The 23,662-nt window shown below is 40.2% G+C and overlaps 1 protein-coding gene across 1 annotated transcript in view; it reads right to left on the bottom strand.

Moving 5' to 3' along the window:
- Window positions 1-23,263, bottom strand: part of LOC137292166 (uncharacterized) — a 56,080-nt gene extending 32,817 nt beyond the window's left edge. The window contains exons 1-3 of the mRNA XM_067823719.1: window positions 23,178-23,263; window positions 5,159-5,293; window positions 3,482-3,682 (exon numbers count right to left, since the gene is read on the bottom strand). Coding sequence (XP_067679820.1) covers window positions 3,482-3,682; window positions 5,159-5,293; window positions 23,178-23,235 — 394 coding nt within the window. The 5' untranslated portion in view covers window positions 23,236-23,263. The remainder of the gene's footprint in view (window positions 1-3,481; window positions 3,683-5,158; window positions 5,294-23,177) is intronic.
- Window positions 23,264-23,662: the final 399 nt, after the last annotated feature.

The following is a 23,662-nucleotide window of genomic DNA, read 5'->3' as shown; positions in this document are numbered from 1 at the left end:
AATTAACTTGAACAATGTACACACTTCAAGTTGTATCACGTTTCTGATTTGCTGATGTACTAAAACTGAAAGTTTATTTTCGTTGATGACAAAATGGTTCCAAGGATCAAAACTTTCATGTATTTTGCTACACTGACGGGAGTGGACTTCTGGTCTAAATACAGACTTGAGAGAGGCCTGTTTACTCATGAAAAACAGAAGACACTGATCTTGAGACCAGTGTTGATCAGCATTATATATGCAGGGTCGGTTCAGTGACCTTGAAATTGAATTTCAGCCAATGTTACTGAAATGTAATGGAATGTTATTGTGAATATTCAAAGTGAGAGTAATCAATTTATTTGTGGGACGCGTGTAAATCAAGTGTCATTAAGGTTAATGTCACAAAACTGCAACCAGTGGAAAATGCCAGACAAATCATAGAAACGCCAAGAGGCAGCGACATCAAATACGTATGATTTATTCATGTGATGTGCAACTTTTAAATCTGCAACAAAAAACATGTAGCAGTTACAATCGCTTGACACCTTCAGCTGTTGTTCCAACTAGCTCTAGCTACTGTTGTCCAGGTTGTGATGCATGTTCTGCTTGGGCCGTGATGTCATGCAATTTTCAATGAAAACGGACGACAAACAACTATTGGCTGGCAACGCACGTGTTGTTGGAAGTCTGACAGCACTGACTGCCACGAGGCATTGTATCACGGGAAAAATCAACTTTTGCTATCTGTTTTCCTTTTTTTCCTTTTGATGCATGTTGTTACGGCTGTACATATATACACCTGGAAATTAATCAAGCAACACCCCAATTTTTTCTATTGGAGCAACTTTGAAGTGTTCTGACAATCAAAATATGCCGGGTTGATATAGTTTGACACTTTTTTATTCAACAGACGATCTCTGACAAACAACTTAAAGGGAAAAAGTATCAAGACTTTGCTTTATTGCAACGAAATCCAAATTCTTAAAACTGTCTTAAATTCATGAAAAAATGGACACAATTTACTATTCATCCACAGACGTTGTTGTCAGGTGTATTAACACAAATGTCACATGGAAAGAAAGAACAGTCATCTGAGAGTCTGCACACCGACTTTCATCAATATCTAGTGTGTCCTCCCTGCGCACGCACCACCGATTCCAGACGCCTCCTCATTCCTTGGATGAGTCTCCGGATCTGATTCTGGGGGATCCTGTTCCACTCCTCATGCAGGGCAGCCGTCAATTCGTTGAGATTATGGACTGGTGGGTCTCTCTGCCTCACACGACGGCCAATAAAGTCCCACAAATGTTCAATGGGGTTGAGGTCAGGGCTCATGGCAGGCCATGGAATTCTGTCAATTGCATTTTGCCGCAAAAAATCATTTACAGCATGCGCCCTGTGAGGTCTAGCATTGTCGTCCATAAATATGGGTCTCGTTGCCAGAGGATGGTTCTCAAAATGAGGTACCACAGCCCTGTCAAGAACCTCCTGTTGGTAACGAACACCGTTAAGGTTGCCACGGATGGTAATGATATCCAACTTGCAGTTCATGGAAATGCACCCCCATACCATAACGGAACCTCCCCCAAAGGCCACAGTCTCCTGGATGTTCCGTGGAGCCATTGCTGTGTTCCTCTGCCTCCAGACCCGAGTACGACCGTCCACCATGTGCAGCAAGAACCGGCTCTCATCTGAGAAATGGACCTTCCTCCAAGAGGCAATGTTCCAGTGCAAACGGTCATTACACCAGGCCAGTCGGGCTGCCTTATGGGCTGGAGACAGTCTGGGTCGCTTGATTGGCCTCCTTGCCCGGTATCCTGCAGCTTTCAGACGATTCCGAACAGTCCTGTTCGAGATGGGTCTCCCTGGAAGCCACTCCTGTCTCAACCGAGAGCTCGAGTCGAAGGACCTGCGCCGTACAAGTCTCAGTAAAGCTCTGTCCTCCCGGACTGTGGTCTTCCTGGGTCTTCCTGGTCTAGGCAGGTCTTTAACTTCATTAGTGGCCCGGTATTTTTTCAAAAGTTTTGAAATTATGGAATGATGTCGTCCGATTTGAGTCCCGATTTGTCTTAGAGACATACCAGCATTCCTCATGCCGATTATTTGCCAACGAGTGGCCTCTGATAATTTCCTACGTGCCATGACATTGAAATGAATGAAAAACCGAATGCAATCGACAACCTGCGCTTGTAAACACCCCAGGGAAAAAGTGCATTTTTCGAAAGTTGAGGTTAAAGCAATGCACGTGCGCTGTGCAAGCTTCACGCGCGTCATATCAACCCATGAAAAGCTCATGCTGTATGTCAATACATCAAAATTGAATAATCAATCATCAAAATTACTTCGTTAAACTTTGTTAAGTTTTTATGTGTCTTTGAATTTGGTGTTGCTTAATTAATTTCCATATGTATAGATGCTTTTTATGGCACATCAATCACCATAAAATCGCTGAAGAAAATGTCAAACATGTCCCGGGCTATCAAACATCTGAACATGAGGTGTAAGATGTTTAGGATGCAGAACTGGAGTGAACAGGAAACATACCCGTGTGGGGATCAGTTTCAAATTTCATCAGCATTGGATGTATGACACGTGCAGGAAATTGATCAGGCAACTGAAAAACCAGTGCTCCTTCGGTCTTGAAATGTGAAGCTTCCATGGTAATGGTTGGTACGAGGATTATTGGTACGGCATGTCCTTCAGAGCAACTGGTCAGGAGATGAATGTCCACTACACAGTTGTCAGTTGTTTGGTCATAAATACAAACAAACCAAAAAAGTGAAACATCGTCCACATTCTGGACGACACATGGTGACATTAGATCGTAAAGACACTACTGATTGACAACTATTAGATGAGTCAGCGCAGCAGAGCCGGGAACAGCTCGGCTGTCCACAAACGTCCCTTAAAGAGCTATTGCAAATCTAGTTGTCACGGCGCTAGTACTATTGTCAGCAGTCCCTTTGAAGGTACTATATTTTGATTGTTTATGGGGTCAAGTGTAACCCGAGTGTTCTATAATAGCTATAGACGAATCCAATTGTAAAACATCCGTGGTTTAACTTGTACGTTGAAGAGCGATTGCCTCCCGTAAATTATAATTACTTACTTTTTTCACTATTTCATTTTATGACACTGTATAGACACTACCAGTGAAAAATGTAGTGCTACTCTAGAGTATATTGTCATGAAGTATATTTTAAACCTAGTTAATTTAATAACTGTTGAATATAACACTTCTGTGTTACCTGGTATATAACACTTCTGTGTTAGATATTGTCTGATGTTGTGATACTTTCTTGTGCATGTAGATGTCTGGATTCCCCTGGAGTTGCAATTTGCATGTCCACAGTGGTTTACACATGTGTCTCACATTCATCAGGTATTCAAGTTCAGTAACTGACGAAACCTGTCTGTTGTCTCAATATGCCGTGTAGGTCTTACCATTACCAAACACTTTCGAAAATGGAAGGGTAGACCCATAAATCTTTGAACTTACAGTCAGTCCTGAAGTAGATGGTGACGTCACGTATCAACGTAATGTCAACCAGATCAACACGCCACCAGTTGGGATTGCTGGCCTTTGTCTCTATGCAGCCTTGATATCCTCTGTCACCAGTCCGTCCGTCTGTGGCGCGGCCGGATGGAAAACCGACGGCATCTCCACTGGATGAGACAGCTTTATTCAATGCGGCGTTGTCTGCAAAAAGCTGAGCAGCAATATTCACAACCACAATTCTCAGTGGTTATCAAACACATCTTTTAAAACCTGTTTACTTTCAACATGTACGTTTTATGACAAAGAGAAATGTTTCTTATATTAGCACACGATGAAAACTAACATTTTACCCATGCGGCGTTTACACGACATGCGGGTTTTTGTGGGTCGATCGCATTACAGCGAAAGTGATGTTCATATGATCATTGTGACATTCATATCTTCCCCAGGAGGCTGAACTCATAAACAGACTTTCACATTCCCTGCATATGTTTACAAACAATGAAATTCACATCCAAACTTGCGATAGACCGTTAGGAGATAAATTATCTTCAGTATCATTTCATAACCACCTTTCATAAATTGATTGATTATTGCATGATTACGTATATCTGAAATGTTACACAGATTCATAAACAACTAGAGTGCACTTGTGAGGCCTTTTTGTTGATGTGGATGTATATTACGACAAGCTGAGTTTCGATGCAGTTCGAATATTGGAATCTATTTGTCACTCATGACGTTAAATTTTAACTCACTCCCTCACTATTTGTAACTCAGCAGTAAGAGAACCTGTCACCAACCAGTCCTTTGAAAAGTCAAATAGTGATCAGATGATTCTTTGTTTACATCTTACGACAAACATTGTTTGTGTTCCCGTCTTCGCTTGATACTGTGTACATTTGGAAAATGGACATATTCCCCATGGTTTCTGCAGAGAGCTGTAAAACCACCAGAGAGACAAAAACATCTCCTGGAGGCCAACAACCACGACAGACAATCTGGAGATAATTGCTATGTTTTAGTTTGAATTAAGAAAAACAAAAGGCCTCTGAGGGTTTCTGTTCCATATTGTGCCCTCATCAAGTCACGTGATTATCCTGTATAGTGTGACGTTCATTTCACAACTTGTCTAACTCGACTGAATTATCTGTTCACGTATTTTCATTAGCGAGGTCAAAATACAGAGCTACAAACGTTAACCAGATGTACAGAAAACTTACATGCCTGACACCTTACAGAATGAAAACAATTGAATTCAGACAACCGTGCAGGCAACAGGGGTGATGAGATGATGATAATGATGGTCGAGGAACAAAGTCAAGCAAAACGTTTAACGCTACAATGCCATAAAATGGAAGGAACGTTTCTGTTGAAACAAAAACGTATTTTTCGTACTCTGGAGAAGCCGTATGTAGAACTGCTGTCATCTGATTTGAAAATCGAAATGATGCATTGTACATTTCACCTTTCTAAGTGTATCAATTTTGAGAGCCTGTTAGATCGAAGATTTAATGTTAAGAAAGAAACCATTACAGGTTTCTTTGACTAAGGAATGGCCATTTTTAGACAAGAATTACCATACACATGGTTGGTTGTTTAGCATGGACTTAATTTATTGTGTTGCGTATACTTTTTCTTTGCGAAGGTATCCAAAAACACTTTCAGTCTCCATACATTTGTGACATGTTGCCCCTGACCAGCCTGGAAAACAATTTCCAGGGTTGCACCGGGATGCATGATCACAATCCTGTGAGAGACAGTGACACTGGTAGCCGCACAGGAAGCCGTAGGTGCCAATAGGACAGCTGCCTGTAACAGAAATATAACAATGAAAGTGAAAGAACAGTTCTTTGTTGAAGCTTTGCAGCTGGCCAGACTGTAAGGAGCATTGTCTGATGATTTTAAATTTAGAATTTACAGATTGAGCTACGTTTAAACAAACATATCCAAGCACACAAATTTACAAACTGCTCCGACAGTATAGCTGACTTTAGAATACAGCAATATACAGTAAAAACGTCACACCAATGCAAGCCATCCTCGATCATCTGCCAAAACATTTACCAGGTATAAGTGATGAAAATGGGTTACAAAAGGGGGTAAGCATGCCCCGCGCAAACGGTACCACGAGCATCCTACAATTTCTGGAAAAATGTAATGGATAAAGTCGTGCTGACCAAGATGTGCTCACCAAATAGTAAGTGCATTTATTACTTACCCGTTGAAGACATCACTGTTTAACAATTCTACAAAGTTATTACACATTGTGTAATAACATCACGTGATGCAGTACGTATGACGTATGCTAATACCTCTGTCACAATAGTATTAGACCTTGCTTGACTCGCGGAAAGCTGAGTGTTACAACACTCGTTCAATTCTTAGGAAAGACGTACTTGTTTGATATTATTTTGCTAAATGTTGGGTGAGTAATAAATAAAAGTCTGATTATGTCCCGTCTAATTCGAGCTTTCGCTCGTTAGATACCAAACCATTCACTCGTTATGGTATTACACGGAACATCGTTTAGTATTCTTATACTATTCTTATATTCATCATATGTGTGCCATATTCTGACAGTAACGGGGCCGAATTGCTCATAAAGTAGATCAAAATTCCTTCGTTCCAAAAGTGTAACTCACCCTAAAGTGATCACATTTAATCAATGTTGTACTTTCTACGTCTCAGATCATGACAAAAGAAAATCTTTCTGTTTACCCACCAACCTGTTATGGGATATTGTTTAATGGCAACCACCTCGACCTCTGCACTAGCCGTTATCTCGATCGATGTGACTTTAGGGGCTTGGTTGGTACAAGATGATAGTCAAGGTGGGCGGTGGGTGAGCTGGTTATAGCGCCAGGCTATAGACTAGTGGTTTCTGACTCGTCAGAGACATGAACCCCAACCAGAGGTATAACAAGCCACAACCTATATTTATATCATGTTACATATCTACCCTTTAGGAAAAGTAAGGTTGTGGTCGCATAAAATAGGTAAGGCCCATGGTAACCAACGTGTTGCCATAGCAACACATGAAATTTTCAACAAACACACATTTTCACTATATGTGCCATAACTTCTGAAATATTACATATATTTCAACACAACTGATTGCAAATTAAAGGGCATAGGTTGGCCCTTCTTTCATCATAGAGTTGTATTTGAAAACATTTGTAAAAGTTGTATTTTGTTCAGCAAAAACGAACTTTTAGTGAAAATTTCCAATTCCTGACTTTTCAAAACTCACTAAAAGAATAAAATGACAAAAACAAGAGTAAGCTTGTTTTGATTAAACTGCTTAAACCTTTAGCTTCACAAAAATATCACCAAAACTGAGAATTGGTGTAATACACTTGTTAATTTATCTGTTTTGATTGGCACGTTACAGAATAAAGAAACCAAAAAAATTACGGCCACTTCAATTTGGGGTAGGTAGCCAGCATTTGACAACAGCATTGGGATCTATGTTAACATAACCTAATAGTTTAGGGGCTGTCATCCGTCGAGCACCTGCTTTCATGATGCACTAAGCATGAGGTAAATGTATGCTTATGTTAATATCACATTGTCACATTGTCATTTTCATTAAGATATCTAATAGTTTGTACAAAGTATTAACTACAGATTTATCTGTTTCTTCACATAGCCATTGAAAGACTTCAGACATCACGTTTGCCAACAACAGTCATGTTTGAAACGTCATCATCCGTGATCAATGTTATTCAAATTCTTCATCTACATCACTGTCACAGAATGTAGAAGAAAAGGTGTTCTGAAATTCCTGTCCTCCACATTTACAAAATTCTGTGCATTTGAGGCCTGAATGCAGACACTGACACTTCTTCCCAACACTACAGTCCTTGTCTGTGCAATACAAGTGTGTAAGCTGTCTCAGTTCAGTTGGAACTATCTCCTTTGTGAACATCACAGGTTCAAGAGAACCATCCATGGCAACTGCCCACCCATGATCCGTGGCTTCACCAAGGACTGGCATGGGTACGTGGCTTTGGCACCAAATGGCTACTTGGTACCTGGCTCTCCTCACATGCTGGGAGAAGGCATCCTCAGTTGGAGGTAGATCAGCAGCAGACTTGTCAGTCGTTGACGCCATCACATATCGCAGACGATCCAGAGTTGCACAGGGCTGGTCTTTTCTCTTGAATATGGACAAAACAAATCTCCTTGCTATTGTAACATCATCCTCAAAATTGCCGGACATACCGAAATGTCACAAAGATGCATATTCTTCCTTGACATGTTGCAAGAGTTTACTGTAAACAGTGGATTTTCCAACTTTGTAAAAGCTACTAGTTGTGTCACAGCCAGTTAGTGCATAAGCTGCAGGCAAACTCTGACAGACATCATTTCCCACTGTTGCAGCTGTGGTGCTGATGGGAATGTACCTCCGTCTGTTGGTGGACTGTGTATTGTGTCCAGCTTCCATATACACAGATGATCTAGGCATGGCATTTGTTGTGTAGTACAGGAGAAGTACCATGACATCTGTGTCGTCACTTCGAATAATGATACGGTCATATAGTTCTGAAAAATGAATTGCATGCAGCACCATCCTTGTATCGGCTTCCTCATGGGAACTGAATAGGTCTGTGAGATCAGACACACTGGTTCCACTGATGCATTTTGTCATACAGCCATCAACAAATCCACCAGCAATGATGAGTTCCTGTCCACTGAGTAGAAATTCTTTTCTTAACAGAATATATTCTGAAACAAAAACTGCTAAACCTGCCTTGTTAGTATAATTTTTCAGAAATTTCTTATAGTTTGGAACTGTACGGCTGCCTCTTACATCAAACTTGGCTCCTAACTCCTCTCCACGCCTTTGTCGCTCCAACTGTTTGATGGAATTTGGAATGTCATATCTATCAAACACAATGGCAATGGCCCCAACACCAAGATTGTCATCAAGAATTACCTTCAGTCGTCGAAGAACGCAATGTCCTAAGTCATCAAAGGTTGTGAACTGTGTGTCTTTCAAGCTTTGCAAGAGTGCCATGCCATCAACTACATAAGCTGTACTGGGACCTGTCGTCAAGCTGTGAACTTCACCACATGTAGCTTCAAGTTTTTTTTGCTAGATCAGATTTGGTGCATTTCCTCATTGTGCCATCATCGTGGAAAAGGGAAGGAGGGACAGCTGCAAGTTCATGTTTAAGGACAGATTCCAAACTGACATCTCTCTGCTTCGACACAACCAGCAGTCGACGAAAAAGCACCTCGGAATCAACCCTAAACCTTTCAGTTTTCATTGTTGGCAAACCTTTGCGCATGTCTGAGAAGGTCAGTACTTTCATACGAGGTTCTGGATCCCAGAAACTCTTGTTCTTAGTTTCTTTAACAAGGCGCTTTGCCAGGAAATCCTGATGTTTCTTCTTGCCTTTATCCAAAAAGCCATTCAAACTTTTACTTACCTCAGCTGAGGCAACCTGTCCAGTAGCAATGTTAATCAATTCTGAAGGTACAGTCAGTAGGTCAAATGGATTTTGATATTGAGAAGCAGCCTCCATGATCCTGGTAACGTCCTGTTCATCCCTTACACGCCTTGCATTTCCAAGTTCCTCATGTGGCTTATCACCCCTGCTTCGATCATTACACAGAGACGTAAAAGATTCAGCATATTCTGCAGTGATATGCCTTGTCTTTCACCACCGGGTAGGAGCACCCTTGCGTAATGTCAGACCAATAACTCCTCCTTTGCTTTTGCCATCCCTGTTGATGGTCTGTGCAAGGGCTTGATCTGTTGTCACGCTATTGAAGCTGTGCCTTGAAGATCTTCGTATGACAAACCCACCTCTATCCAAGTGTCTGTAGGCTGGCAGATCCTTGTCTTTCAAGTTGTTCATGTCCGCTACGTACGTTGGAACAAACCTGGCATATGAGTGTCTACCTGCGGCCACAAACCATGGAATTGCTTCACAAACAGTATTGAGATGAAGACTGAAGTTTGCTTCACGCTCTGCTCTAAGTAAGCGCAGAAGTATATCTCCTCCATCCAAGAAAGTGTCCCAGTAGGAAAATGTTAGAGACACGGTTCCTCCAACCTGTCTGAACTCATCAATAGTTTCTATGAGTGTATCGAGATGATGATACTGAAGTTCATTTGATATCTTGATTGCTGAGTCGCGATCTTTCGTAGCAAATGCATCTTGCAGTTCATTCAACTTTTTGCCAAGAATGGAAGTATCTAAAGTGCGCCTTTGTTGTTGAAGCCATGACTCCATTGCCACAAGCAACATACGGAATAGAGCTTCATGTACCAACTTCAAGCCTCGAAGTCCTCTTGCATATTCCTTCCCTTGTAGCATCTTACGGGCTGTGTTGACTGCATAGACATCAAAGTCAGTCAGTAAAGACAGAAGGCCTCCATCACAATAGAGATGACCAAGACTAGCAATAAAGGCCATTATGAGGTGCATGCCTCCAACTCTCATCGTTACCTTTTTATACAAGGCAGGAGGTTTTGCCCATAGGATTTCCTGTGCCTTCGAGTAGATTGCCATGTCAGCAGTTACAAGTATGTGGTCTTGGCCTAGTTTCTGAGCCAGCTGAACTAACTGCAGCAGTACAGTGTACGTTGTGGAGAGATCTGTTGGAGATGCCTGAATAAAGGGAAGATATCTCACGGATGCAACAGGTGAACTTTCTTCTGATATAAAAGAATTGAACCCAGTCCAGGATGGAATATGCTGCGATTGTCCTCCTTTTCGCACACGAACTAGCTTCCATAGTATGTCCTTGTTGTGGGCACTGGCACACACTGGAGAAGTCGAATGGGCCTCAGTAACAGAACCATCAGCCACTGGATTGGGTTCGGGGCGTTGTGCTGGTTTAGTATACCTGAAACAAAGTAAGAAAAGTGATTCAAATTAGATAATGCTAGACATGTATCTTCATCAGTGCAGCAGTCAGCTACTGGGCTCATCTTTGGTACTACTTAGAACTGAATCCAAACTCCCATGAACCAGTATAGTCAGTTGACAATACTATTCCACACAATGTTTTTTGTTGTTCACATCACATTGTATAAATGACATTCATAGTACATGTAACAGATGGTTATTCCATCAGATTGTGGTAGGTATCATGTACTCTTTTCAATGTATATAACTAAATTTATTCATTTATTTTGGCTTCTATTCGCAAATAATTCATAACATACCTTGCCAAAAGAAGTTCATTGTCATCAAACTGGATGGACTTTTGAGTGACACGTGGAATTGGAGATTCATCTGATGTTCCCGTTTTCCCCCTCTGAAACACGACTGCAGCCATGGCATGGGTGGTTGACTTTCCATCAAGGGTCTCTTCATTTTGATCAAAGTTATCAATTGCTGCATCGATCTGAAAGTTCTGATCACTTGACAGCTGGAGACCTCTAGGCATGTACATAGTTTGATCTTGTTGATCAAGGGCCGCCGAGGTAAGGAATCCTTCATCATAGGATACACAGTGACTCAGTGAATGGAGAATATCTATGAGCAACTTACTCCCAAATTCATGATGTACGTACACACCAATACCCAATGTCATGGGTGTTCTTACATGCCTAGATTTAGAGATAATGTCATGACAAATTGCAAGTGTTGCAAGATCATTCTTTGAAACATTTGCATCACCACAATGTGATATGTGTTTGTATGATTTTTCATTGGTAACTCACATTACAAAATCATACAGTAAACTGGGAACACATTTCGCTCATGACAACATATTTAGTTGCGTAGATGGTTCATAATACAAATTTGAGTCACAGATACTTGACATGTGGTATCTCAATATCTTTGCTGCAGAATGAAGGATCTGTCTTTCATCAATCTCAGATAGTCCAGATGCTGGCGCAAGATCACAAAGATCTTCAGCAGCATCATTGAAATACTGTTCTTGCAATTCAGATGCTTTTCGTAGAGCATCACCCACAGAGACTGTACTTGAGACCAATAAGTCTGAACGTCCACGGCGTTCAATGAAAACAAATTTTTCACCAAAATATTGACTTAATTTCTCTTTCAGTTTCCATGAATACACCTGAACTTGAATTCCCAAATTTGACAAATTCTTTTCATATTCTGTCTTTACTTGAGACAGAGTTTGTACGGATTTACTCCTGGAAAATATTGTTTCTTGAATGTTAGACACAAGTTGTTTGAAGGCCATATCATACTCTGAGATGTATGCAGCGTAACAAGAACGATGGTACTTTGCATCAAAGGCAAACAAGTCAGAATAGGATGTCATACGTAAAACAACTTTATCGTCATTTCTAGCATTAGCTGCAGCCAACACCCTTTCTTGTGTACCCTGGCCTGTTCCAGTGGCAATCTGTGTTAGTTTCTCACCCTTTTTCCATCCTTTGCTACAAATGAAGCAATGTTGCCGGATATTAAATGATGACGTGTCATTTCTGCTTAAGCGGTTGTTGTATATGGATTCTTCAGACTTTGTGTTATCAGATAGTTGACTGTTTGCTGGTATAGGATGCTCTGCAAGACTTGTGAAAAGCAACTTTAATAGTCCCTGTCAAAATATCATCTTTAAATGGCAAACGATCATGATACACTTCATCTAGACGTACTTCAGATGCTGTGAACAATGCTTGCAGTCCATTTACTGTGGGTTTCCTCACGATATTTTTATGCCTCTTTCCCTTTTTCAGCAAGCTGTGTATGACAAAGAATGCAGTGTTCTAAATCTGGTGGGACTGGGCGGATTCTTTTGGCTGGTGGTGCCAAATTCATCCTTATTTTGCTTACACAATAATGAGCATCATAATCCAACTTACATGGATCACAGAACCTTCACTGAGTCCAATATTTATGTTGCCTCAGACAGATCAGCCATTACCCTCCATATTAGATAGCACAAGGGGAATCACTCTCAACAAACATTTCCAAATTTGATTAAAATGAAGCGCCCATAAAATCTTTGGTGAACCTTGATGAATGTACATAATTGTTTGACCTTGTGACAGTTTGTAATGATAATATACCTTCAGATATATTATTGCCCTTTACATGTGCTATCACATGAGACTAAATAGAGCTTTCTGTCTTATTCTGACAAATAGTTATGATGAATGAAATCTATCAAAATGTTGGGTTTTTTTCATTAACCGATACAATAAATAACTCATTATGTCCATCTGTAGCTTCAGAAGAGTTAATAATTAGTACTTATGGAAATGATGAACATTAGAGATCATTTTTAAAAAAGATGAGAGTTGTACACCATCCAAAAATGTTGTAGTGGATGGTTAAGTGAATGACCCGTCAAAATCATATTTTGCTCATGTTACCATGGAAACAGAGCATTATATATATTGCATACCTATTGCATATGACCACAACCATATTTTTCTTGAAGAACAGACATATATAGTATGGTTCAAAATTATTGAGAATAGCTAAAGCATTTCATATTATTAAACGAGAACAAATCAGATAAAATTGAATGTTTTGTAAAAGTGAACTGACCTTTTCATGTTGTGTAGGTAACAATTTAATATTTTATCAAGTCTCCTTGAGCTTCACGGCACAGTCTAAGACGGGTAGGCATACTTCCTATCAGAGAGGTTAGTGTCTCGTGAGTTATGCTGTCCCAGTATCGGACCACTTCTCTCTTCATGTCTTCAATTTTTGTCAACCCCTTTTGATTCACACATTCCATCATCATCCCCCAAATGTTCTCAATGGGATTTAAGTCAGGACTATATGCAGGAAATGGTAATGCAGTCACATTTTTCTCCTGAAACCACTGCTTGGCATGTTTTGCGGTGTGTTTAGGATCATTATCTTGCTGCAAAATCCAGTCATTTCCATAAAACACACGTGCACTTGGAAGGAGAAAATTATCTAATATGTTAGTGTAGCGTTGACTTGTCAGATTTCAATTAAAAACACACACAGCGGGGTCGTTCCTAATAAGGATATCCCTCCCCATACATGAAACTTTGGTCTGTAGTTAGGTCGTCGATACAACGGTGCTGACGCAGGCTTTGTCCATATTTTCACATTATTGGGATATACCCATACTGAGCTTTCATCAGTAAAAATCACATTTTCCCAGTCAAAGTTTTCATGTGCCAAACACCACTCAACACGCATGTCTTTATGTTCTTCTTTCATGAGAGGAGAAGGAATTCCAGTCTTTTTCTCCCATCTAAGATCAATCAAATTTCTTCTAACTGTAGATTTTGATACAACTGTTGATGCCCTTTCTATCATTTCATACCTGATGTTGGAGATGCTTGCCCTTTGCCTTTTAGACGCTAAAATTCCCAGCCGGACGCGATCTGAGAAGTCCCTGGGTTTTCTGGGTCTCCCTGCTCCTTTCTGGTGCCCAAAATCCTTTCCCTCTTTAAAATTCTTCCTAATCCTATACACAGTAGAAAGAGGAGTTCCTGTTCTCTCTGCCAATGTATTTACATCATCAATTCCTTGATTACACAACTCAAAAATCAACCTTCTTTTATCTTCAGCAGACATTGTTGACAGTGCTGAGGAAAATGACGTCTGCTACAAATTCAGGGGAGGTAACTCTAATTTACTATACTCAGTAGGCCAAGATGAGTTACCTCCCTTATACCATTACTTAGTTTTAAGTATCAGTGAATCAGTTGAGGTGTTAGGATAGCTCAAAGTAAGAAGAAAAATTCTCAATAATTATGAACCAGACTATATCTACAAGAGAAAATAGGTTGTGTCTTGTTATACCTTTGATTGGGGTTACTCCTATTTTTGTAGGCCTTCTGAAGAATGGCCACTGGACTATAGTGATCCAGCGCGTTTGAGACGTAATCGAGCCCACCTCTGACCGAGTGTTAGAACCTTGGAGTCACCATTCTGTGCAGACTCTTTCAGTGTTGTCATAACCGCTAGTGTACAGTACACAATCCTATGCACTTGAAAGAACCCACGAATCCTTTAGTATATGACCAGATGGTGGCCACATAAATACGTGCATACACCTTGTTGCGGATACACCATCGTGCAGAAAACTTGGACAAAGTACTGTGACTATGTGTCCAAGTCCACCCAGCTGTGAATTGGGTACTTCGTTAGGATGAGTGCGCCTAGTGGCAGCAGGAGTTGTATACTCCCCGGGGAGTTTAGACTGAAACTGAGAAGACATAACAGGGCATTGATGCATATATTTCCAGCTGAGACATTGCACATATCTTCTGATTTCATATTTTAAATAATCTGCTAACACTGAAAGAGAAAAGACTACAACACGCTTGCTCGTTTAAATTAACCCGTTTGTCGTAACCGGCACATGACAGTCTTCTCGTCCCTTATTCCCACTAAACAGTTGACAACACGCAGTAGAGCCTACCATCTACCATCTATCCGGTCATTTGTGTTCACACATGCTGTAATCTAATATTGCCTAGCAATTACAGACGCTTGTGCAATGTTCTCGTGATATGACAATCAGTTGTTGAGATTTTTGCAGAATAAAAGCAGTGAATTTCTCTGCGACAGGTATTTCCCGGATATATTCCAGTTCAGCTTTTATCGTCTTGGATCAGAAGATGCATCTGGCTGATTTTCAACATCTCCTACTTTGTCAGTTGATAATTCTTATGATGTTACATTTATTGGATGTGGTCAATAACACTAGTACAACGACAGTGTAAATACCTGTAAATACCATATGGCGGGAATATTGCTGTGTGTGGCGTAAAACTAAACTTAACTCACTCACTGTGTTAATGTCATTTTAGACCACAGCACGTTTGTTAATGTTCAAAGACCAAAACTGTTTATAGACGTTCTCGTATATATCTTTGACAAGAGAATAAACACATCACACATCAGTATTAGTACATGTACATATAACTGTCGGTTTCAAGTCACTGGCAAATGTTTTACAGCACGCGTTAGGGGCACCCACCTAATACGGATTAAGGCCGTGTTTGTTGACACATGCAGTTATGGTACATTGACAAGCAAATATAGATTCATTTGCAAGGTCCTCGTCACGTGGGGATCACTTTTTGGCGCATCGTAGACAACTATTGTAAATTTAATCCAAAAAAACCCAGTAAACCTGCCATGCACACTGCTGAGTGTGTGTGGTCACCGGTCAGTCATACAACACCACACAAGATAAACCCGCTATTATACCGCAACATGCAGTCATACATAACGAATACCTCGTCAGATGTCAAAAAGACATACAAGTTTAACTTACATGAACAATGCCCGAGAAAGACCACAAACAAAACAGCTATCTTAAGGTACGTCTCCATTTTGTTCCCAATTTGAACACTGCACTACAAGGAAGTGAATTGTGATATCAGCACAACTAATAGAAAACGCCCCACCAGCAAATGCCTGTCAACGAAGTGCATGACAGTATAACTCTAACGTGGGTCAGTAACTGTCCTGAACACCTGAAATCATCACTATTTATCAACAGATACCTCCGATATAGCTTGATAGAGTGGATTTAGTACAGTCGGTTTTCACCTAGGAAATGTACATACAGACAACTGTGTCGGCGCTTATAGACAGATGTGTCACTGTCTTTTTTAAAACTCGTTCAATACGACACCCAGTTACTTCTTTAAACTTGTCAACATTGTGCACATTCCTTGGTGATTTCTTTCGTCGAGAGGCGATAGCCAGTCCAGTTCCCAATCCCACATAACACTTTTAGGTCATTGTGGATAGGCTAGAATACCCCACAGAGATCCTTCAGTACAAATTCCTCAGGCGTTGAGGCCTCAGTAAAGGCTGAAACGCAATACCTCAACATCTAAAACAAATGCTCGGTGTCATCATATCAATCTTCAATACTGGACTGATTGCATTGATCACCCATCACCATCACCATCACCATCACCATCACTACATTCGATTTGTGTTGAGCTATTCCTTAAGTGTTTATTACATTCGTGTGACCCAGTTACAAATAGGTATAGATTGATATTGTTTAATTACAACCACCCCTAACATTGTCTTTATCTAACTAGAAGTGTTTCTGGGGCTAGGATTCAGGGTTTGTTTGTTTGGGTTTAGTTTTGTGCTCAATATGTGAGAGTAGAATATGTCTGCTACTTTCAGAAACTGTTTGTCATCATGTGGTAACGATACAGTTTTATTTAATTTTCTCCTTGATACGTACATTATAACATCTCGATATCGCCTAAAATGCATTTAATCAAAACTGCTCTAAGGATATGTTATGGAGTTGGGGAATCTATTTAGAACATTTCACCAGATCACCTATTGTTCACTGTGGTGTTAACCAGTACACTTGATACCAGAGTGTGTGAGACTATCAATTGGTGATAACGGAGTAACCCAGACATGATGATAAAAAATGATAAACTACACTGTTGACCTCCTGTCGGTTCTCAAGTTTCTTTGTCTTTGTTTGTAGCTGCCTCCTGTTGAGAGTCTCCCACAGCAGGCATAGATGCCATAGAGTTTTTTTAAACCTGTATAAATCTGACGGAAAGCCCTGTAAATGTTTTATCTATAAACGGCTACTATGCATGATAACAGTGTTTAACGTTCAAATACCAAAGTTGTTTATAGATCGATGTCTTTATGGTATATTACTTGTAATATTATAGTAAGCACATCGAATGTGTAATATGGATCTCAGTATCAAACGTACCATGATATCAGCCTAGTGTCTTGAGATTTAAACACCCGCAAACTCTTGCCACTCTTTATAAAACCCATGCCATGTCACTCTCACAAATTTGAACTGCTCGTGTTATCAAGGGTACGTGTATTTCAAGAATGTATCTACACCATTTTGTGTGCGGCATTATCTCTCCAATCATAAGGTGTCTGTAACGATTGTTTCATGTTTAGCCAGTTGATTAGCCACAAAAAATTGAAACAAACAAGAACACATTATAACTGTTTTTGTCTGTACACTATTTTACATATTAACTTAGGTATACTCATGACTGCAGTATTATGCACTCTATCTGACTTAGCTTTCAGACAATTTAGAGAATTTGTAACACATTCATGTACGCTATGAGTGCAGTCATCCTGAATTCAGAAGAGGTATTGTGCTATCACTTTGAACAATATCCAGTGTGCATAAACATTACACAAAATGGCAGCTAATATACCATTGAACTGTCTTGGAAGTGCGAACCACTTTAATGTGACCATATTTATATATTCCTTGGTTAAAGTAAACCTTCTAAACTCTTTGCTCAGCAACTCTTGATATTTGTGGCACCCGTGAACGGCCAACTCCGCGTGGTGGGTGCTGGGTAACGCCAAGTGCCGTTCAAACTCCCGTGTGGACCCGGGTCAACTAGGTCCATAGCACCCCATTGCTGGCCGCAAGGAGCGACCGAATTGGGCAAGCTGTTTGCCGTGGGTTGCGTCCCATGTCGGTGGAGAACGGTAGTCTGGTGGTTGAGGACAGTAGGAGCCTGAACCGTGTTTCTATTGCTCAACACACCACTTCGGCCCTTACTTCACCTGGACTGGTGGTAGAATCGGCTGGTCACGCCAAGCCCTCTGTATGGACTTGTATGTCATTACACAAATTTAATTTGAAAAAGGTTTACTTTTGGCACATTTGTTTATATCAAATGTTAACGATTTTTCAATACGATGTTTTGAACTTTGCCTAGAGTCTTATGCCCAGAAAGCGGTGGCTCATGGGCCAATCTGGTGGATGTGTTATTTATAACGCTTCTACTGGAGTATATCATCCGGGTATCCTTGGTGCTGCAAGCCGGAGACCCGCTTGTTTTTAGCATTGTCCTTGTGATACTCCGTGGTGGGTTTTGAGCTCGGATGATGAACCTTAAAACACTAGCCATGGCTTACGAAGCCCCTATCACCAAGAAGGAACGTCCTCTTGACACAGATCCTGATAATAATGAACTAAGACCGTCCACATCTATTGACTATTGGCCACGTTATATAGTACTTGAGACCGTTGACAAGACACCCTTGAAGCTGAACTCTTTTACCGTTTCAAAAGGTATACAATGTATAGCAGGAGCTGGTTAAACGTTAGACGTTTGCATTCAGGTTCTCTTCTTATCGAATGCAGTAAGAGACAACAGGCAAATAGCCTTCAGTCAACTAAATCTTTTGTCGGCATTCCCGTATCAGTATCTGCCCACCGAACGCTTAACACCAGTAAAAGGCATAATGAGAGACCAAGACCGCCTTTTTGCTGATATGTTGGACATTGATATTGCCTCTGAAATGAAGGAACAAGGTCAGCTATATGTAAAACATTTCACTACCTGGAAACACAATGAGATCCAACAAACAAACACCTATTTGCTTTCTTTCTCTACTGCGACTGCTCCTAAATCAATAAAGGCTGGTTACTGTCATATGAAAGTGGGAACGTATATTCCAAATCCACTGAGATGTTTCAAGTGCCAAAAGTATGGGCATGGCGTAAATACTTACACATTGTCAGTTGTGTGTGCTCACTGTGGTGAGAAGACACACACAACAGAAAATTGTGACAGTAGTTATAAGAAATGTACTAACTGTTCAGGAGACCATTCTTCTTTTTCAAAAGAATGTCCGATATGGAAGTAGCAGATGGAGATAAACAAACTCAAATTCACCCAAAATATTATATTTTTCCGAAGCAAAACAATTTGTCCAGAGATCTGAATTAACAGAAACGTATGCGTCAAAAGCTAAGAAATCATCTGATTCGACGAATACAGCAACCAGGTCAACTTCAGGCTGTCAAACAGATTTGACGTGGGGGAACACTGATTCCCCACAGACTTTTGCACCGGCAATATCTCCCCAAACTGCTCAGTCACTTCCTGGCATGTGTCAAAGTCAACCAGAGTCAGATCGTGATCATAATGCGTCATCTCAGTCTACCACAAGGTCTAAGTTGTGTAATGTACAACAAATTACTAAAGGCAAAAGTAAACCTAAGTCTCATTTGTCCCAAAAACAAAGTGGCAGAGCCCCAAAAGGGTCTGAAAATAAGATTACACTTTACAATAAATATGGATCACTTGAGGACATGGATGTGTCCGAAAATGTCCATTCTAGGGCACACAGCTTGTCGCCCACCTAAAAAAGTGCGGGGTAGGTCCCCAATAAATCCCCCGAAAAGATCTGCAGAGGACTAAGGCATAATTATAATGAGTTACAGTTATTGTTCCAGGATTGTACGCCGTCAGCAGTCTGTCTGCAGGAGACTTATTTAAAGCAGACAGATCCTTTTGAGCTACGTCATTTCAATTCTTATCATTGTTTCTCATCGTCGGGTGACAGAGCCACTAGGGGGTCTTCAATCCTAGTCAAACAGAATGTTATCCATAGCCCAATTACACTCACTTCTAATCTTCAAGCAGCTGCCGTCCGACTCACTTTACATGTTACGCTTACATTATGTTCAATGTATGTTTCACCGTCTACAGCTCTTCAGAAGATTGACCTTGAGGGTTCCTTGGGGAAGACTACAATGAAATGTTTTCTATTCATGAGCTTCATACTGCCCTGGAACAAGCTCACGATACTGCTACAGGAGCTGATAACGTACATTATCAGCTCCTGAAACACTTACCGGAATCATGTTAAGAGACTCTCTTAAACATTTTTGATGATATTTGGACCTATGGAAACTTTCCTTGTTCATGGCATGATGCTGTCGTTGTCCCTATCCCTAAACCTGGATGTGATCATGCCGATCCTTCGAACTATCGACCTATTTCTCTTACCAGCTGCGTTTGCAAAACCATCGAGCGCATGATCAATGATCGACTTGTTTGATACTTGGAAACCAATAACTTAATTTCAAATTTAAATAGATAAACTGTTCTAGGTATAGTTGCTGGTTTTACATTCTTTTCTGTGATTTTCTAGCTGTTTTACTGTCCTTTGTTGACAGGTTTTTATAATACACATGTATTCCATTTCAGTGTTTTGTTCCCGTCACGATAAGGCTGCAATATTGCCGATGTGACGTGAAATATTAACTCACTCACTCACTCCTAAGAAGTGAACACCCAATAAGGTATTAAAAAAACTACATGCAATAAAACATGCAATAACATTCGGTTACACCTGCTTCGGTTGTCAGTCAAGATTTGAAGAGTGAGTGAGTGAAGAGTTTCAAGTCATATCGGCAACAAAAATATCTTCCACATCGACAACGTTAACACTTAACTGTGATTGGTTACTTACTGTTAATCGTGCTACGTAAATTACGTTATACAAATTTCTAATTATACATATTGTAAGGCAATGTCTTGTTCTCGGGTGTTTGCCAACATGGCATTACTGTCCGTTCTTTTCATTGATTCTAAACACCATGAGTATGCTGATGCCTCTATCCGAGTACTAGGCATGGTATCACACTGACATACATCTAAACACTGGTTCATGTTGAATGTGCTAAACAATATACTCGATTACAGAAAACCGTTTCCTATTATGTTTTAGGGAGTGATTCGTCAACGGAAAATCGGGAAGAAGTCAAACTTGTGCCTCATATAAGTCAGATTCTAAAAATCAGTAGGAATGGGTCATAGAGTTATGTTAAATTATGTGTTTTACGCAATATCCACGTCGTAATATTTACAGTCAGTTCTGAAGTAGATGGTGACGTCACGTATCAACACTGTCACAACTCACTCACTCACTCACTTGATATTTGTTTGATAACAACCCTTATCCCGGTGCATGTGACTTTGGAACTGGTGTTCAGGTGACGTCAAAACATATACATATTTGTACGGTGCAACATGTCACTCAACAGCCCTCCCTGGAACTGATCCATAGAGGCAAATGTAACAGTGAATGGTTTCCAAAGCGTAATGCTCCCATTGTCACTTCATAGGAAATCAACAAACTGAAGCGCCCTGAAATCTCCGCGAACAGGCATATCACACAGAAACTGACAGGAAATTTACATGGCGTGGACGGCTTGTATTTCCGACAGTACTTCACTTCTAGCGTATTGCACACACCTTCTGATCTCGCACTTTACAAAACCTGCTGAAACTAACATTACCATGGTAGTCCTATGTTAGTATAACACAACCAATCTTAATTTCACTCAAAACGTTTTCAAAACCCAGGTGACACACCCATCCACCATGACCGTCTTTGTTGACACATACCTAATATTCTCCAGTAACTATTCGTGCACATGCATGCATCGTGCAAGATCATTGTGACATTGGGATCACTGAAGAAAGAGACAATATGTAGCAGTGACATTTCATGTTATATTATATATTTTGCTTTATTTATAATGTCAAGAAAGAAACAAGCATTTCTTGGTGTTATACAGTTTTGTGGCCAACTGTATTTCTTCTGGTAGGCCAGGTTAATCTGCATTTCACGTGCATTTCATGTTTGAGAATCTTTGCCCACGCGCAAGATTTTGATTGGTTGATTGGGTGATCTGCTTTAGTATGATCATACCTCGTGTCTCGTGGTTTTCACTGCATTCTGAGACCTGATGATGTGAGCTAGAGTTTGAGAAGTCACAGGTTAGTTACATTTTGTTGTGAAATACTTTCTAATAGTTTTGGGTGTATTATTTCAGTAACATATGTAAAATAAAGTTTTAGACTGCAATGGTTTATTACGTATAAATTTGTAGTTAGAATGTGTAATTATGTTGCGCAAACACGGGTGGGGCTGTGCAGTGTGTATGCATTCCATAGCATTTGTTGTTGACTCTATTTTCATCTCGTGTATGGGTGTCGAGTGTGTATTCTGTGCGCGCTATGGTGATGAGTGTTGATAATATGACACTATGATATTCTCCTGAGTGTGCTTAGGCTTATCTGTTTAATGACTGTTTGTGCTTCATTTTGTAGAAAAGTCATCTGGCCAAGGGTCACCGTCGGTCATCACACATCTAGGGGTAGCTTCGTCTTATAGATGGGTGAGCAGTTATTAATTATGTACGTAAACGTGTGAAATATATTTTCTACAATTAATTGTAACCAATATTGATGAGTTTGTTTCAAACTCATCGTGGTCACATTTGAAAAAAGAAAGTCGTGTTATCAATGCATTTATTATTTTATCATTGTACTGTGCATGTTCATGTGACCATGATTTCCATGTATTCAGTTGTATCCCTTTTTCTCAGAAATTGTGTAAAGATGAATCTGTGATAATATATACCCTTGTGATAATTAATTACATATTGTGATCATTTTCTTGCAATGTTTGCAGGGTATTTGTCTTGCCCTCTGATGTCATCTGAATAAACAGACAGATTCACATTCGACAGCTAGTCGGGAGTTTTATTTCACCGGCGCCAGTAGCTGTGACAGACACATGACACATTCAAAGGCAGCCGTTAAGAACTTACCCGAATAAAAGCATTAAACTTGTCCTGCAGGTATTAGCGGTATATACACGCCTTCTTGTTGAGAGTGTGTGGTTTCTACTGTTAACACTACACCAGTTTCCTGCGGTATTACTCTGACGTAACGTTGTAGACAGACAAACGTCTAAACCCTACACAGATTTGCAGAATGTAAAATGATGGGTTTATTGGCTGAATGTGCACTTGGTTACGTGTTGGTAAAACAACACCAGACAACATAGATCCGGTATTATACCTCTCAGTTATACAACACCAGACAGTATAGGTCCGGTTTTATACTGTAACATGTAACTATACATAACGAATACCTCGACAGATGTTAAAATAGGCATAAACTTACATGAACAGTGTCCAAGAAAGAGCACAAACAAAACAGCAGTCCCGAGGTACGTCTCCATTGCGTCCCCAGTAAGACCACAAAAGTTCAAGGAACAGCACAACTCCTAGATAACACAACACCACCAAACACCTGCCTCAACAAGGAAGTGCATTACAGTTTCACACTATCTAACTTAGGTCAGTCACGGACGAGACTGAACACTTGGAATCATCACTATTTATCAAAAGTTGCCTGCGATATACCTGGATACAATCGACTTAGTACAATGAATTCCTGTGATGGAAATGTACAACTTTGTCGCAGATGAATCATGCTATGTCACCTTCCTAAAATCTGTATCGTTTTCGGTAACTAGGAATAATATAAAGAAAATATACTTGTACGTGTTGTGACATGTATTATTTAGCACCAATATTTTACCATTATTACATAATACCCGATACATATTTACAAAATAATATGAGTATTGGACAAAGTATGAAATA

This window comes from Haliotis asinina, chromosome 7 (assembly GCF_037392515.1).
Source record: "Haliotis asinina isolate JCU_RB_2024 chromosome 7, JCU_Hal_asi_v2, whole genome shotgun sequence".
NCBI lineage: Eukaryota > Metazoa > Mollusca > Gastropoda > Lepetellida > Haliotidae > Haliotis > Haliotis asinina.
Note: the sequence above shows the minus strand (reverse complement) of the source record. Positions and strands in the feature narration are given on the sequence as shown.